This window comes from Xyrauchen texanus, chromosome 31 (genome assembly GCF_025860055.1).
Source record: "Xyrauchen texanus isolate HMW12.3.18 chromosome 31, RBS_HiC_50CHRs, whole genome shotgun sequence".
Classification (NCBI taxonomy): domain Eukaryota; kingdom Metazoa; phylum Chordata; class Actinopteri; order Cypriniformes; family Catostomidae; genus Xyrauchen; species Xyrauchen texanus.
In genome coordinates, this window is record NC_068306.1 from 31,431,170 (window position 1) to 31,449,570 (window position 18,401).

General features: G+C 39.8%; 1 protein-coding gene across 1 annotated transcript in view; it reads right to left on the reverse strand.

Annotated features, from left to right (window-relative positions):
• Positions 1 to 17,935, reverse strand: part of LOC127624923 (uncharacterized) — a 36,818-nt gene extending 18,883 nt beyond the window's left edge. Inside the window, exons 1-5 of the mRNA XM_052099850.1 lie at positions 17,605 to 17,935; positions 17,243 to 17,367; positions 12,328 to 12,525; positions 8,574 to 8,709; positions 957 to 1,121 (exon numbers count right to left, since the gene is read on the reverse strand). Of these exons, the coding sequence (XP_051955810.1) occupies positions 957 to 1,121; positions 8,574 to 8,709; positions 12,328 to 12,525; positions 17,243 to 17,367; positions 17,605 to 17,745 (765 nt within the window). The 5' untranslated portion in view covers positions 17,746 to 17,935. The remainder of the gene's footprint in view (positions 1 to 956; positions 1,122 to 8,573; positions 8,710 to 12,327; positions 12,526 to 17,242; positions 17,368 to 17,604) is intronic.
• Positions 17,936 to 18,401: the final 466 nt, after the last annotated feature.

Consider the following 18,401-nt stretch of genomic DNA (forward strand, 5'->3'; position numbering starts at 1 on the left):
AGGTGTTTTTTCATGTGTCTTGCACTGAGGAGAGGCTTCCGTCGGGCCACTCTGCCATAAAGCCCCGACTGGTGGATGGCTGCAGTGATGGTTGACTTACTACAACTTTCTCCAATCTCCCGACTGCATCTCTGGAGCTCAGCCACAGTGATCTTTGGGTTCTTCTTTACCTCTCTCACCAAGGCTCTTCTCCCCCGATAGCTCAGTTTGGCCAGACGGCCAGCTCTAGGAAGGGTTCTGGTCGTCCCAAACGTCTTCCATTTAAGTATTATGGAGGCCATTGTGCTCTTATGAACCTTAAGGGCAGCAGAAATGTTTCTGTAACCTTGGCCAGATCTGTGCCTTGCCACAATTCTGTCTCTGAGCTCTTCAGGCAGTTCCTTTGACCTCATGATTCTCATTTGCTCTGACATGCACTGTGAGCTGTAAAGTCTTATATAGACAGGTGAGTGGCTTTCCTAATCAAGTCCAATCAGTATAATCAAACACAGCTGGACTCAATTGAAGGTGTAGAACCATCTCAAGGATGATCAGAAGAAATGGACAGCACCTGAGTTAAATATATGAGTGTCACAGCAAAGGGTCTGAATACTTAGGACCATGTGATATTTCAGTTTTTCTTTTTTAATAAATGTGCAAAAATGTCAACAAGTCTGTGTTTTTCTGTCAATATGGGGTGCTGTGTGTACAATAATGAGGAAAAAAAATGAACTTAAATGATTTTAGCAAATGGCTGCAATATAACAAAGAGTGAAAAATTTAAGGGGGTCTGAATACTTTCCGTACCCACTGTATCTACACAGTGTCAAACACCTAAAAGTACAAGAATTAATAAAGAATTAATCTCACCCAAGAAAGGAAACACTTCAGACGGGTTTGTCCCCTTTGATATCAAGAGGTCCCTGATAGTTTGAGAGTAGGCAACAGATGGCCCACAACTGATTGACTGAACCTACCACAGAAAGAGGAACAAGCCCATCCCAAATGTGGTACTCCTTCACCCTGCGTATCGCCCTCTCAACTAAAATTCTCAAGCGGGCAATAGCCTGGGTCTTCAATGTGTCCTCTGTGCTGAGCTGATTTGATTTTTTCAGTGGAGGGATGATGAGCGTTGCCTCCACCTGTGACAGCATTTTTTCAATCTGACAGTCACACGTTAAAGCATGCAATAAGTTACTGGAAATGATCATTAACATCATCAAAATAATCAAAATATAAGAACCAATAACGCTACATACGTAAATATTATTATTATTTTAATTTTACCTTTCGTATTGTCGATGATCACCTTCTGTGTTTTCCTGAAGTAACTTTAACCAGCACGCGTAAGTTAAAACGGAAGTACGTTTACACTGCTTTGCGGAAAAGCGGAAGTTATCTGACGTCATTGTGAAAAGGGCTTATTCACAGTAAGATCTGTACGATATATCAACCACCAGGGTGGGTTTGGAAATAGATGTATCTTCTACGAAAACTACAGTCAATCCATGGATTAAACTGCAGGTTGTCAACAACCCCATAGATGGCCAGTTTTGGTCTGGTTGATATTAACAGTAGCTCCTTGACGTATCACCAACTATTAAATTATCCAAGACATATATTCAGGTATTTATTTAAAAGTTTAAAAAAAATCTGACATTGTGGTCTAAAAGTAAGATTTTATCCTTCAAAGTATCTACAAATTAAAGCTGTGAGTAAATACTAACTGAATTTGCAGGACATGGTAAAAGAAACATGGTCATCCTGGAATTAGAGGATTAGACAGAGTTAAATGTTTATGCAAAGCTTAAATAGATGTTTCATAAATAGGACCTTCTCCATCGTCATTGTTACATCAGGTCAGGGGACTAGTCAATACGACAACAGATTTACACTACTACCAAAGTAAATATTTCAAACACTGCCCATGAATTTACAGCTATTTTTCTTGCATTTCTCAAAGAGCTTCCGCTCATAAATCTGACCTATTTGCAGCCTTGTAGAGAATACACGCTAATGGGAGCAAGGGGTAAAACATGACCATCATTCCAGACAGGGAACTGTTCCTGAACTCCTTATAGGGGTGTGTGGTGTTTTTGTTAATTACACTTGTGATAGTAATGTAGGTTAAGTTAAATGGGTTTCATTCACCAACTGTGCATATGCATGTATATGTGCGTAAAAACTGCAAAGGTTTTCACATCATGATTCGTTGAAAAGTTTGCTCTTAAATGATTTAAAAATTTAGGATAAAATTCATGAACATTTAAGCAAGGGTAGGAACAAATGTATGTGCTTACATACTTGGGAATTCAGTGGAAATGTTGAGTGAGTAGTTTTCTGCACACATACACTGGCGGCCAAAAGTTTGGAATAATGTACAGATTTAGCTCTTATGGAAAGTAATTGGTACTTTTATTCACCAAAGTGGCATTCAACTGATCACAATGTACACTCACTTAAAGGATTATTAGGAACACCTGTTCAATTTCTCATTAATGCAATTATCTAATCAACCAATCACATGGCAGTTGATTCAATGCATTTAGGGGTGTGGTCCTGGTCAAGACAATCTCCTGAACTCCAAACTGAATGTCAGAATGGGAAAGAAAGGTGATTTAAGCAATTTTGAGCGTGGCATGGTTGTTGGTGCCAGACGGGCCGATCTGAGTATTTCACAATCTGCTCAGTTACTGGGATTTTCACGCACAACCATTTCTAGGGTTTACAAAGAATGGTGTGAAAAGGGAAAAACATCCAGTATGTGGCAGTCCTGTGGGCGAAAATGCCTTGTTGATGCTAGAGGTCAGAGGAGAATGGGCCGACTGATTCAAGCTGATAAAAGAGCAACTTTGCCTGAAATAACCACTCGTTACAACCGAGGTATGCAGCAAAGCATTTGTGAAGCCACAACATGCACAACCTTGAGGCGGATGGACTACAACAGCAGAAGACCCCACCGGGTACCACTCATCTCCACTACAAATAGGAAAAAGAGGCTACAATTTGCAAGAGCTCACCAAAATTGGACAGTTGAAGACTGGATAAATGTTGCCTGGTCTGATGAGTCTCGATTTCTGTTGAGACATTCAGATGGTAGAGTCAGAATTTGGCGTAAACAGAATGAGAACATGGATCCATCATGCCTTGTTACCACTGTGCAGGCTGGTGGTGGTGGTGTAATGGTGTGGGGGATGTTTTCTTGGCACACTTTAGGCCCCTTAGTGCCAATTGGGCATCGTTTAAATGCCACAGCCTACCTGAGCATTGTTTCTGACCGTGTCCATCCCTTTATGGCCACCATGTACCCATCGTCTGATGGCTACTTCCAGCAGGATAATGCACCATGTCACAAAGCTCGAATCATTTCAAATTGGTTGCTTGAACATGACAATGAGTTCACTGTACTAAAATGGCCCCCACAGTCACCAGATCTCAACCCAATAGAGCATCTTTGGGATGTGGTGGAACGGGAGCTTCATGCCCTGGATGTGCATCCCACAAATCTCCATCAACTGCAAGATGCTATCCTATCAATATGGGCCAACATTTCTAAAGAATGCTTTCAGCACCTTGTTGAATCAATGCCACATAGAATTAAGGCAGTTCTGAAGGCGAAAGGGTGTCAAACACAGTATTAGTATGGTGTTCCTAATAATCCTTTAGGTGAGTGTATAGTCAGGATAATAATAACATTAAAAATTACTATTGCAATAAAAAACAATACAATTTCAGAATTTCTTAAACTACTTTAAAGAGCTCTCATCAAAAAATCCTCCACATGCAGCAATGACAGCTTTGCAGATCCTTGGCATTCCAGCTGTCAGTTTGTCCAGTGACATTTCACCCCACGCTTCCTGTAGCACTTGCCATTGATGTGGCACCTTACAGTCTAGCTGATCCCACAAAAGCTCAATGGGGTTAAGATCCATAACACTCTTTTCCAAATATCTGGTGTCCAATGTCTGTGTTTCTTTGCCCACTTTAAATATTTATTTTTTTGTTTTGTTTCAAAAGTGGCTTTTTCTTTGTAATTCTTCCCATAAGGCCTGCACCCATGAGTCTTGTCTTTACTATTGTACATGAAGCTGGTGTGGGTAGAATTCAATGAAGCTGTCAGCTGAGGACACTTGAGGTGTCTATTTCTCAATCTAGAGACTCTGATGTACTTATCCTCTTGTTTATTTGTACATCTGGCCATCCACATCTCTTTCTGTCCTTGTTAGTGCCAGTTGTCCTTTGTCTTTGAAGACTGTAGTGTACACTTTTGTATGAAATCTTCAGTTTTTTGGCAATTTCAAGCATTTTATAGCCTTCATTCCTCAAAACAATGATTGACTGATGAGTTTCTAGAGAAAGCTGTTTCTTTTTTGCCGTTTTTTTATGCCCCTTTTTACAAGATGTAATATAAGTCTCAGTTGTCCAAATAATGTGTCTGTGAAGCTTCAGCTCAAAATACCCCACAGATCATTTATTATACCATGTTATAAATGCCTCTTTTTAAGTGGAATCCAAAACACGCTGTTTTTGTGTCTCTTTAAATGCAAATGAGCTGCTGCTGCTGCCTGCCCCAGACATAGCTCTGGTCTCCGTGAATACAATCAGAGATTATGGTAACTTTAGCTGCATTAGCCGTGAAATAAGCTAAAGCAAATTTGGAAAGGCGATTTGCAAACATTCACAAAATATAAAGTGCCATATAAATATGGAAATAATGCTGGAACATTAACAGTTGGTACTGCTTTATATTGACACTCAAGCACAAAACAGTCAGTGTAAAATTATTTGCACAAACATACACAAATTCTTTTATGTTTTGAGGCAAATTTCCTTCAAAAACAAAACGTGCTCACTGCATCTTCAGTGGCTCTGAAGACTCTTATGTTCACTTTCACAGCCAACAACAGAACACTTATGATGCTTATGAATCTGACACATTATTCTTCTCACTGTATCTGCTCCAGCGCGGAAAAAAATGGCAGACTGTGTGTAGATCACTCAGGGGAGGATCTATTGGGGCTTTTCCACTGCGCTGTACAACTCGACTCTACTCAACTCTGCTTGCTTTTGGGGGGTTTTCCACTGGGGATAGTACCTGGTACTTTTTTAGCACCATCTTGGTGGAGGTTCCAAGCAAGCCGAGCCGATACTAAATGTGATGTCAAAACCCTGCAAATCACTGATTTGTCAGAGAAAATCATCACTACCAGCGTCACTGGATTTACGACACAGGACATCAACCCGCTAGTTTTAAAGTTAGCTTCAGCGAAAGCAGTATCATTTGTCAAATTGTAAAAAGAAATGGCTGTGCGCAAAACCATGCCATGGTCAATAAACAAGGTGTAGTCTTTCCTCTCGTTAGCAACGAACGAAACAACGCAAGTCTTTCAAGAAGTGTCTCAGATGTTGGCTGCATAAACGGCTAACCAACAGTGTAGGGAAAAGTAAACAAATAAATTAAATGTGACTACAGAACCATCAAGGAAAAGTTAAAGTGGTTTGACCAAATGGACGCTATCTAGACCGGCGAGTAATGGGAGGGAGAATGCCCTGGACTTCAGTATTGTCCTGACTATACTTTGTGATCAGTTGAATGCCACTTTGGTGAACTAAAGTACCAATTTCCTTCTGAAACAGCTAAATCTGTACATCAAACCATACTTTTGTAAGTATGCAACCTGCGCATGATTATCAGTGAATGAGAACCAATAAGAGCATGTGCACCATGCAATTGGCCAAGTGGAGATGTTATGAATGTCCGTCTACGCTCTTGCATCAGGTGACATTTGTGAGGGAAGTCACATTTACTTTCAGGAAGCTCTCCTTGTTTTTGCTGTTAAATGTCTGATCACTTGCCCACACACCTGCTGAGAGGATTTACACAACTTGTTGGCGTTAACCTCGTTAACCCTACTGTTAATAGCAAAATGAACTCTGTCCTACAGACACATTCCTACAAATATATGACATATGAACTCTTGTACTCTACTATGTTATGACCGGTACAGCTGTGACAAACATGTAGCTCAGAGCATGGATGGCGCCTTTGAAGGGCATTGCCTTCATCTATTTAACGAGTACACACAAGGAAATGACTGTATTTTGGCATAATTATGTTGAAGGGAAAATTCTAAGGGCTTACATATAGGCAGATATGGTTCAACTGCATAAACTTACTTGTTCAAAAAACTCTTCTGTGTGAAAATTACCATATTAATTGTTTTGTTTTGTTTATGCAAAGCAGGTGAAAAAAAGCTATAAAAAGTAAAAGATCTAATTCTGTTCTTTTCCGATTATTAGATGAATACCAATTAAATTACAACAAATATTCTTAGAGCAGTGCTATTTTATACGGTCACCTTGCTGCCATAACAGCTTTAATATTGTACAAACAGTATGGTAAGGTATGATGATCATTTTACAATGCATATTTTATATGCATTACACACATACACAAACAAATGTATGATAAATGTATATCAGGATTCCTAAAGTCCTGGAGAACCTGTAAATGTCATGGAATTTTTTTCAAAAAAAAGTATTTCTAGGCCTGAAAAAGATATAAAGATGAATAAAACAATTTATGGAAATTTCTACAGTGAATATACAAATTTAAAGTCAAGCTCAAATATTTAATAGGCTAGAAATTGGGAGTTCAATCTATCTATCTATCTATCTATCTATCTATCTATCTATCTATCTATCTATCTATCTATCTATCTATCTATCTATCTATCTATCTATCTATTGCATACAAAAATTGACCATTCCCCTGGAATGTAATAAGTAATTTTGTTACCATCAGAGCTTGAAGTACCACCTTAATGCAGTAGTAGGCAGTCATCGCTCTAGCAGTACAGGCTGGAGTAACTCAGGATTAGAACTCTTTACTCTGTTTTCTACTTTATGCGAGTCTTTACTCGCTGAGCTACCCACGTTTATTATGTTTTTTTTTTGTGTGTGCCCCTTTTTCTCTCAATTTGGCATGCCCAATTCCCTTGGACTTCTTCAACATCTGGGCAGTTTTTAAATGGGGCCGATTTTAGTTTAATGCTGTAATGAATCTCCTCCAGCATCGGGTGAAAAAATGTGAAGAGCAATTAAACTCAACAGATGCAGCAAGACTTTTTTGAGGATTGGGGATTTCATTGTTGTGGCTTGCTCTTTGGAATGCCAACTCAAGAGCGACCAGCAGCTGTGTTTCGGGAGAATCTGGGGGAGGATGGACTGTTGGATTTTCTCCCGCATCCCCACACGCTAATTACTACTGGTGATTACTAATAATGTCCAGAAGACTCTTCCCCAACTGATGCCCTGAACATAAAATTTCACACTACATTACCAACCCTCTCCAAGGGCAGTGTGATTTAATTGCAGCATATCCAAGACCAAAAGTGCTGTGTCACTGTGTCAAGTTTTCAACATTGGATAACGAAATCTGAGAGCTTGATTCATTCGCAAAGTAATCTGCACATGGTAAAACCAAGGAGCTGTTAACATAGCTGAATCTTCAACATTGCCTTATGACCCTCTATATTATTGTGCACTAAACGGCAACAAATTTCAACAATTATGTAACCTCAGAGGTGCATATTCATAAAATAATATCTGTTGTCAAGGTTTAATCGTTTCGTATCAATTCAATACTAGTTATTAAAAGGATACATAATCATTTTTATAATTATAAATATTATATATATAACACAAATTATTCAGATTGAAATAGATTGTGTTGTTGTGGCAGAATAGTACAGCGTTGATTAGACAATACAAAAAGTGACTTTAGAAGTCATTATATTGTTAGTTTTTTTCTTATATCATTGAATATAAGCCTACAATCAACAGCAATCCATTTTGCATTTAGTTCATCAATCTGTCCTGTTCTCACAGGCAGGGATGTACATTTCCATTGATCATGGTATTAAAATTGGTATTAAAATTGGGGGTTGTACTTGCTTGTTTAGATTACGGGGTGCTACCTACTACCCATCCCCCCTGGAAACTACGCCCTCCCTCACAGGACATGTTCTTATGTTCCGTCTGAGCTATTTTTAATTGTCGGATTATGTGTGTCAGATGTATGTTTTTAGAGCATTTCTCTGATATTTAGCGTTAAAAAAAAGGAGTAAAGCAAGTATAGACGCTGACTACCACCCCCGGAGTCACAAGTTAGAATATAGGGCATGCTGAGTGACTCCAGCCAGGTCTCCTAAGCAACCATATTGGCCCAGTTGCTAGGGAGGGTAGAGTCACATGGGGTAGCCTCCTCGTGGTCGCTAAAATATGGTCTCTAGAGTATCGCTCTCGGTAGGGCGCATGGTGAGTTGTGTGTGAATGCCGCAAATAATAGCCTCCACACGTGTTATGCCTCCATGGTATTGCGCTCAACAAGCCACGTGATAAGATGTGTTAATTGAAGGACACAGACATGGAGGCAACTGAGATTTGTCCTCCGCCACCTGAATTGAGGCGAGTCACTATGCCACCACGAGGACTTGGAGCATTTGGAATTGAGCATTCCAAATTGGGGAGAAGATCTCCACTTGGGTAGTCCTGACCCCGATGTGCTGCAGGAACTGCGCTCTGTGACTGACCTTGCCCTCCGGGCCACGAAGGTAACAGCGTGGGCACTCGGGCAGGCGATGGCGACCCTCATGATCCAGGAAAGTCACCTGTGGTTGAACCTGGTCGAGATGCTCGCTTGTCAACGCCCCCATCTCCCAGCTCGGCCTATTCAGCGACACCATCAACGACTTCGCACAGCAGTTTTCGGAGGTGAAGAAACAGACGGAGGCTATCTCTCACATCATGCCTCGCAGCCGTTCCAGCGCAAACCGTGCTCCGTCTGCTCACCAAGGGCGTCCCCCTGCGGCTTCTAAACGTCAGGCAGCTCCGTCTCAACCTGGGCTCAGCTCTCAGCCCCAGTGTCGAGCACCCCAAAAGGAAGCGCACGCCCCCTGTCTCTCGGACGTCCTCGAGGACCCAGAAGGCTCCCAAGCATTCCTGAGACAGACGACCCAGGGAACGAGACGTTTGATCTGGAGCTGGTAAACAGACAATATGGGGCATATGGCATCCTCCGCAGTGGACACGCCGCTGGGGTTGATGCATATGAGACTGCTTCAGCACTGGCTTCAGACTCAAGTCCCGAGATGGTATGGCGCCACTGCACATACCGTGTGTTCATCACCCCCTCCTACCGCCAGACTTTCAACCCCTGGACAGACCTCTGTTTTCTGCGGACAGGATTACCCCTGCAGACAGACAGCACCACCACAATAGTGTACATAAATCGCCAAGGCGGTGTGCGCACTCGTCACATGTCGCCTGCCATCTCCTCCTTTAGCGCTGTGTGCTACTCATATCCTGGGCAACCTCAACACGGCTGCGGACGCTCTGTTGTGACAGGGCACGCTCAGCGGAGAGTGGAGGCTCCATCTCCAGGCAGTCCAGCTGATTTGGGAGTGGTTCGTCAAAGCACAGGTAGACCTGTTCTCTTCACAAAAGACCTCCCACTGCCCGCTCTGGTACTCCCTAGCGGAGGCTCCCCTCGGGATAGACGCACTGGCATACAGCTGGCCCTGGGGGCTGCGCAAGTACACATTTCCCCCAGTGAGCCTACTTGCACGGGTGCTGAGCAAGGTGCAAGGTCAGGGAGGACGACGAACAAGTTACTCTTGTGGCCCCCTATTGGTCCACACAGACTTGGTTCTCGGATCTCGGGAGGCTGTCCCCCTCCACCTTGAAGGTTTATGTAGCCGCTATATTGGCTCACCACGACAGTAAGTCCTTAGGGAAGGACGACCTGATCATCAGGTTCCTTAGAGGTGCCCAGAAGCTGAACCCTCCCAGGCCACGCCTGTTCCCCTCATGGGATCTCTCCGTAGTCCTCTCAGGCCTCCAGAGACCCCCTAGAATCAGTTGAGCTCATAGCCCTCTCTTTGAAGACGGCCTTCCTGATTGCGCTCGCTTCCATCAAGAGGGTTGGGGACCTGCAAGCATTCTCTGTCAGTGACACTTGCCTGGAGTTTGGTCTGGTAGACACCCATGTCATCCTAAGATCTCGATCAGGCTATGTGGCCAAGGTTCCTACGACCCCCTTCTGGGACCAGGTAGTGAACATGCAAGCCCTACCCCTGGGAGGAGGCACACTCGAAGAGAACTGTGGCATCCTCATGGGCTCTGGCCAGCAGCACCTCCCTAGCAGACATCTGCAGAGCGGCGAGCTGGGCAACACCCAATACATTTACCCTCAGGGTTGAGTTGGTTTCGTCCTGTATTCTCTCAGGTCCGAGCACGTAGAACTCGGGAATACAGAACGACTGACTGGGTGTTCCGCTTGCACATAGCGCCCTTCCTCTCCACTGAGGCGATCACGTGCACGACTTTGATTTTAAAATATGAAAATCCAGTTTAAATGATGAAAAGCTGAACAGAGTGAAATAAACATGAGCCATTTCAATATATATTGTGGGAAAATGATTTTCATAATTTTTTCAAAATGACCAACTGTCCCAATGTTGTGGCATCATTTCATCAGACCAAACAATTCTGCCCCTAATAGTTTTTTCTTAACCAAAAGTGTATGTAAAGAGCATGCTTGAGTTCTGGTATGTTATGTTTGAAAAAAAATTATAAATCAAGGTAAATATCACTTGAGAGCAGAATATTTTTATTGCGCGTCATTTCTAATCAAGCATTAAATGTGTAAAAATATTATTTAATTGTGTGCATTAAAGATGCATAAAATGTTAGCTATGAAATTAACCTTGGAAAGACAAATGAGTCAGTCATTTTATTCCAAAAACATTTAAAATATCACTTCCAGCACAGAATTCCATTGAACACAATACTGAATTTAATGACTTTTAAACATGACAAATCTCCTGTGGTGCATGTTAATACACTGTTGGACATTGTTTGTAGACAAATAAATAATAATAATAAAAAAAACTAGTGATTGTATGAAAAATGTTTTAACAAGACTTAACTTTGTAGATGTCCACAGAGCAACAGTAAAGTGCCAGAAGTTGAAGAAACACATTTAATTTAGCAACCCTATTTACAACAGAAGAACAGTTTACAACTCTTTTTCTACTATTCCTTTTATTACATTTTCCATGAGTTGAACAACTGTGAGATAGTAACACAAGAATATGGATCCATATTTAGAACTAACCTCCAACTGCAAAGAGGTTTACTGCAACAAGCAGCGAATGTCAGATTTATTGCGGCTCTTTAGCAATCTGACTTTACGGCACATTCTCAGCATAGAGGTGCTGAAAGACAGAAACAAGCTGGAGCAGTCAACCTTTCTTCTAAGCTGGGACATGACATCTCTCCAGAGGCTCTTCCATTACCGCAAAACCTTCTCTGGAAGTCCATGCCATGAGTACACTGGAGTTTCGAATGCAGTCCCGGGTCAAAAAGCTTTTAGCCCCAAATGGTTTCAATCATATAACACTGTGTCAGCATGGTACAGAACACGGTGAATTCTTGAGGGTACTTGCTCCCATTATTGTCCATATGGAATTGAAAAAAGAAAAAGCTGGTGAAGATTCCCTCCACCCAACAATGCCACTGCTAACAAGAGTCCAGAAAAATGCAGCATTGCTCAATGGCCAAGTCAATTAGTAACATGTTTTTCACACACACACACACACACACACACACACACACACACACACACACACAAAAAAGCAAGTATTTGTGGTATTAAAAATCACGCAACAAAATTGGCATTTTTACCTCAAAAGAGTTACATTTATTTTAGAAATGTGTCCCATTCAAATACTACAAAAAAGCACACATTTAATTAATCAAGAAAAGAGGCTTCAGTACAAACATTTTAAATCATCTTTATGTTTTATTCCAACATACTTTTAAATTATATCTAATAATATCAGTTCTTTACCTCAAAAGACTTCATGAGGCCATTCATCAAACTAAACCAAACTGGACAGCTTACATTCATGTATGTAATAAGCTTTGTACAGACATGAATTGTCCAAAACAACCACCTTAAAACAACAAGAACTCCCAAAATCCCAGTGCTCTGCAGTTGTTCATCCATGGTACCCGATCATCGATGGACAACTTTTGATGCTCCTTTAATACCCTTGTGAGGTGGCAAAAAATTATCCTTGTACCTAGAAAATCATGGCTCAAGTATTAAATAAATAGTAATGCAAATAAAATATATGGTAAAGAATTTGTTCATCTTGTCTCTTAAAGTAACATTAAAGATTAAATGACTAATTGTCTTGCTACATAATGCAAGGGTCAATGTTAAAAAGACAGAGGTAACAGTACTAAACATGCCATCGGCATAAAGTTATTGTACCTTATTGTGTTTTTGCAGCAGTATTGCTTGCTGTCTCCTGTTGTTCAGCTTCAGGGTTTGAACTTGACGGCCCCTCGTCTTTCTTCTCTGTGGCTAGGAAATCATGAATGGCATTCTCAATGTGCAGTCTGAAGATGTGGTTCAGTTTGGGGTCCACCACCTGAGTAATAATTCTGTCTACCCCTGATTCCAACATCCCTGATCTGTGAAAATAAGCATGTTTTCAATCCAATATGAATACTGAATTAATATTGAAAGTTTTACATAGGTTAACAATCTCACATATTTTATTAAAGCATGTCATTTCTGCACCACTACAATAAGCAAACTGAACTACAAACATAATAACTACAAATCTACCACTGTTCGGCCAAACACCGTGCAAGACATTTTATGAGTCTTCTGTGTAACAAACAAATGAATTTAGTTTCGCCTTCAAAAACTGATGGGCCCATAGTGTGTGGCTCCAGTATATTAAAGTTGACTATGTTGGCTTGACAAAGCCAAAATACTGTTATTCTACAGACATCTAAATCCACGTACTGTATTTGATTAATGAGAGAGTACACTAACAACCCATCTTCCAAACCATGTTTTTGCTTACTCCGATTCACTAAGGTAATTCTACAACTGAGATTTTTATTTACAGCCATTGGGATAGATTTGGCACAAAATCGCAGGTATACGCCATTCGTCCTTGCATGTTTACGTCATGTCTGTAAGCTTAGAAAGAAGGTTCGGCTGTGACGCAAATCACGCGAGTGTTGGAGAAGCGGGAAGGGATTGCAAAAGCTGTTCAGCAGTGCTGTGAAATCACTCTCCTCATGCATTTTTAACTGTTTGGTGAAGTTGTTTACCTGCTGTAATGTGTGAGTATGTATTCTGGTAGGGTTGTTATGCTTTTTGTTTACTAATATTCAGTACTTCTGAGTATTTTATAACATTGCTGCAGTTTTGAGATTCCCAAAGAGTGTCTCCAAGTATTTGTGTGCTGTGTTTTATTAGCCTTTTTTTTTACCTGAGGTCACAGAAATGCACAAGTTGAAAGATTATTATTTATTTAGTTAGTTTTGTTCCTGAAGAATACCTAATGGTCAAAACAATGCAAGAAAGTGTAAGCCAATAAAGTGTTTTTGGAGTAATAAATGAGTGTACAGACACTAGCCATGCTCATCTCAAGTTGTTTATAATGCCAACATTTTCATGTTCTATAAAGTATTTAATAATTATTAAATCCTCGTTTTGCATTTTTATATTATGGTGTTATTGTTTGCAGTTCATAAACCTACAATTGTATTATTCAGTTTCACTCGCATTCTCCACTATGGCTGTAGATTGTAATATAAAAATATAGTGTCTTTAACTTTTTAAATTGTTTCAGTTGTTTCACCTTTTAAATTGTACAATAAAACATGAATGTGTATTGTATAGTGGATAAAACACTTTAATAATCACATTCAAATATAATTAAGAGTGTTGTTTATCTTCCTCAAAGAAAGTAATAGGCTATCGGTTATAAATGTTTAAGTGAATGCAATAATATGAAAATAGCTTGTGATGGGTGCTTTCCATTCAGAAGTGATCATCCCTATGCCCTATTCCCTTCCAAGACTTTATCATCCACCCTGAGAGCTTTGAAAGACTAAAAGGTGTGGGGCTCAAAAACAACAGTCATTCAGAACTCACTTTTTAAGTAATTTTTGTTGGAAATTCAGTTTGAAGCGATCTTAAAGCAGGACTATCATGATTTATCTAGGAGGGTGATTCATGCCATTTGGAATGCAGTGCATCATGACTCCGCTCTACAGGTAATCTCCAAGTCTTCGCTCAAACCATGAGATTCATCCCACACATGAGCAGTGCTGAATCACAACTGATGTAGTTTTATGCTTTTGTAGTTTTAAATAGTGTAGATTTAACCAATGGTGTGTTCACATCATGTCGGAATTGACTCTTCGCTAAGCTCCGCCCCCCTTGATTACGATTGCTTGCTCTGACAAGCTCTGCTGAACTCCCCATTGGAATTAATGGGAAACTGCCGTGAACGACGTGTTTTTTTGCCAAAATATTCTCATTAACGGAATGGATAATATTTTAACGTGGGCTGGTATGAAGAGTGACACTGTAATGCATATTCATATGAAGCTTTTTGTCAAATAAATTATCAAATTACACAGTGATTAGACAGAAAATTACACAGAAAGACTTCATTTCATAGCGATTACACATCTAATAACATTAGTGTAAGTGAACAGAGCTGTTTATAACGTCTCAAAACACTTTGATGCTGTGAACTTTTTAATTACTATCACTTTTACTATGACTTGAATCAATACATAAATTAGTTAATGTTCAAATATATTAGCTTTAATTGACCTTGGAGCAAATGTAGGTGTCATTTGCTCCGAGGTCAAGTTCTGACACAGTTTAATCCAAATTATGCTCTTTTCCAGATTTATTTAAAGATTATTTTGAAAAAGAAAGAAAAACACGGCAGGTATCCTCTCTGGGTAACTTGAGTCACTATTATAAATGAGCCGGCAACATCTTTTTAAAAAATTTTGAATTATTTTGATAAAGTCCTCCTTAAAAGTAGGCGTGGCTTAGCGAAGGGTCAATTACCGCAATTATGAGTTTCTAACTGGTCGGAGAGTTCCTGAATGGAAACGCTTGATATGCAAAATTTTTAAATTTTATGCGCTAAGAGGAGATGGATTTTCTAGAGATTTGCATTAGTTAAAATGCATATTAACGTGATGGAAATGGTTTTTCGCAGAACGATGACGTGTTTTCACCATTCGTGCATACGTTATGAGTTTGCAATAACGCACAATTCACACAATTCTTTAAACATAGCGTTGTCAATTTGGAAGTGTTTAACCCACAGCTGGCTGATAAAGTGGGTCCTCACAATCTGCCAAAACGGTTTTGAGAGAGGGTGCTCCAAGTAAGGTTGCAACGGTTTGAGATTTTCAAGGTACGATAACCATCTCAGAAAATATCACGGTTTTCACGGTAAGTTAACAGAATTATAATAATAAACAAAATTCTAAACATGGTAAAAAATAGCATGTAACTATACCATGTTATATAAATAAAGCATGTTAGTTTACATGTTAAATTAACTACTAAATGAAAAATAACATCAGCTGTGTGAGCTTTTAAAGTAATGTCCTGTGATTATTAATAATTAACATATACTGTAGGTGCGTGACAGCGCAGCCTGTCTGCTCCTGTCTGTACCTATAACTCTAAACTGGTTTTGCTTCAGGACGCAGATTTTACATTGGAAATCAAGTGGTGACCCACCATAGTAAAAACGTAACCTGGATTTAATGTATCTGGGTTGCATTTCCTTTTATGTTGTATAGATTTGTTCATGGTTTTCCAGTACAAGGACATGCATCAAGTAACATTATTTTTGTTGTTGATGTCAACAACAAAATCTACAGGAATTTTTACTCTCCCCTTTTAACAATTGAAAAGCATATTTACTTAAACAGAACATACAAATTGCACAGGAGGAAAGGCTCCTCGTTAGGCTAACATGATTAGGTCAGTGTAGCTAGTCTTAAATAATAGTAATAATAATAATAAATTGTATTATATTATTTATGAAAAAATAAATACTAGCTGAAACACATCTTGAAACTTTAACTAAAACTGCCACTGTTGATATAAAATGAGGTCTAATAGATTCTACCTTTATGATTATTTCATAAGAAACTGTAACAGTTTGTCAAAATATAACAGTTACTTTTACTCGTAAAACTATTTTGTAAAGGGGATGATGTATAACAAATAAAATAAAAAATTGCGCATAACACAGTTTTGCTCTTTTCCTCCTCAGTACTGTTTGGTAGGTCAGGGCAGCCTACTGTTTGATGGGTTTGACTTGACTTCCTCCGTAACGCTTTAAACAAGAAAAATCTCACTCGAATTGAAATTGGTCACATCAGTTTTGAGGTCTGCACGCCAAAATATCAAGGGAAGCCCGGTGTTTGCACACGCGCCCCAGATAAAAGAGATCATGATCGCGAGATGGTTCCGTTACAGTTGTGCAAAAGTGCAGATGAGAAGCCTTTAGCTGACTGCGAGATTATCATTAAATTTGCCTCGGCAGTCCTTAATAGGCTATCACTTGTATGGCTGCCGAAATATCTTCAACGGAAGAACATGTCATTGTTCTTTCCCTGCCCTCCACGACCCAGTCCAAATAGACCTGCGACCCACCAGTTGAGAAACACTGCTTTAACTCACACACACTCACTTATGTCAGAACCCCTCGCCTCGCTTCTCTCTGACATTTTCTCCGCTGCATGTGTGTGTGCCGCAAGTTGAGGAGTCTGACAGGCAGACGAGGAGGAAAGGAGATGCACATGTGCAGGTGAGATTCTGCGTCCGGTTGTATTTGATTTCTCAATACCGCAGATATGCAAATGTTCATGGTATGATAACCGTCAATTTTTATACCATCGTATACCGTGAAACTGGTATACCGCTGCAACCCTAGCTCCCAGGTATGCTGAGACTGGTAAATATGTAGGCTATAAAATGCTTAAATTGGTTCATAAAGCATTGAAACAGAGCCAAGTCTCCAAAATTTCCAAATCAAAATCCAGAGTCACTGGTGTCTTTTGTGTTTACACCAAATCTTCATTTTGGTTGAACAAAAAACTGCTTCTGAAATTATACTCATTTTGGAAATTTTGAAGTCTCTGTCTGTGCCCGTCATAGTAAGGAAAGACTCATTTTATTATTATTATTATTTTAAAAACTACTGTCATATTAAACGGTTATCTAACTTTTCAAACAACTTAATTAATTTGTTTTGATTTAAATTGCCCCTAACATTAAACACAATGTAATATATGAAGCAAATCAATACAACTACAGCAGCAGAATGGACTTGATACATACTGAACAACGCTCTGTCTCAAGACATTCCTCACTTGGTTCTTGTTGATGGACGGATTCCATTCTTGAGTACTAAGATGAGTGGACACAAAGCTGTCAACCTTCTGTCTGAGATTCTGGTAAGCTGGCTGCAGAGAGATATGAAAACAGGTCCGTTTATATTAAACAGATGATGAAGGCAGTGAGGGGGAATAAACAGCAAAAGACATAGAAGTACACAAAACCAGGTGAGCTGCCTACCTAGACAGCATTCGCAAACGATGCCCAGAAATGATATCTAAGTAGACAGCTCACCAGCTTTAGAGACACAACCTTTGTTGTTGCATATAAAGCATCAAAGCAACTCAGGATGCAGTGTGTTTCACCTTCGTGTCCACGTCTGCCAGGCAGTCTCGTCTAAACTCATCAAACAGACCTCTGTTCTTCAGATGCTCCACTATGAACGCAATGAGTTGCGGGTCTCCTGGAGGAAGACTGGCAATATTACTGCTGCCTTCTGCCATCATTTACCATCAAAATAATAATTATCTTTATTAACAGCGCTTAACAAGTACAAACCGCTAGTGTCAGAATTATTACAGAAAGATATTGCGATATATAACCCCTAAAATAATAATAATAAAAAACCCCACAGGATTTCATGAATGATAACCATAACAAAAGTACAAAAACAAAGCCCTTTCTCGTCTACTTCTGTGTTGGTCTGTCTGGATGTGTACAAGCAGGTATGGCGCCACCTGTCGGACACAACGTGAATTGTGCCTCAATCTTAAAGGGATAGTGCACATTCAAATAAAAATGATCTCATCATGTACTCACTCTCATACCATCCAAGATGTGCCATTTTAGATTCACATGACCAGCTGAATACTACTCGCTTAATCTCAGTAACCATGTTGTTATTGGACACTTTCACTCTTGGATTAAATTTATCATGGCTGATTGTGTAAATTTCAACAGCGGCATCTGTAAATAAAACATGAATGATGCTCCATCCACACCACTCGATGTCACTGTAAATCCAAGTTGACACAAACAAAAAGTTACTGAGGACACTTTTAAATATTAATCTGTTTATCACCCACAGCTATCATACTGCTTTTGGAGATAAAGATTTAACCACCTGAGTTTAATGGATTACTTTTGTGTTGCCTTTATGTGT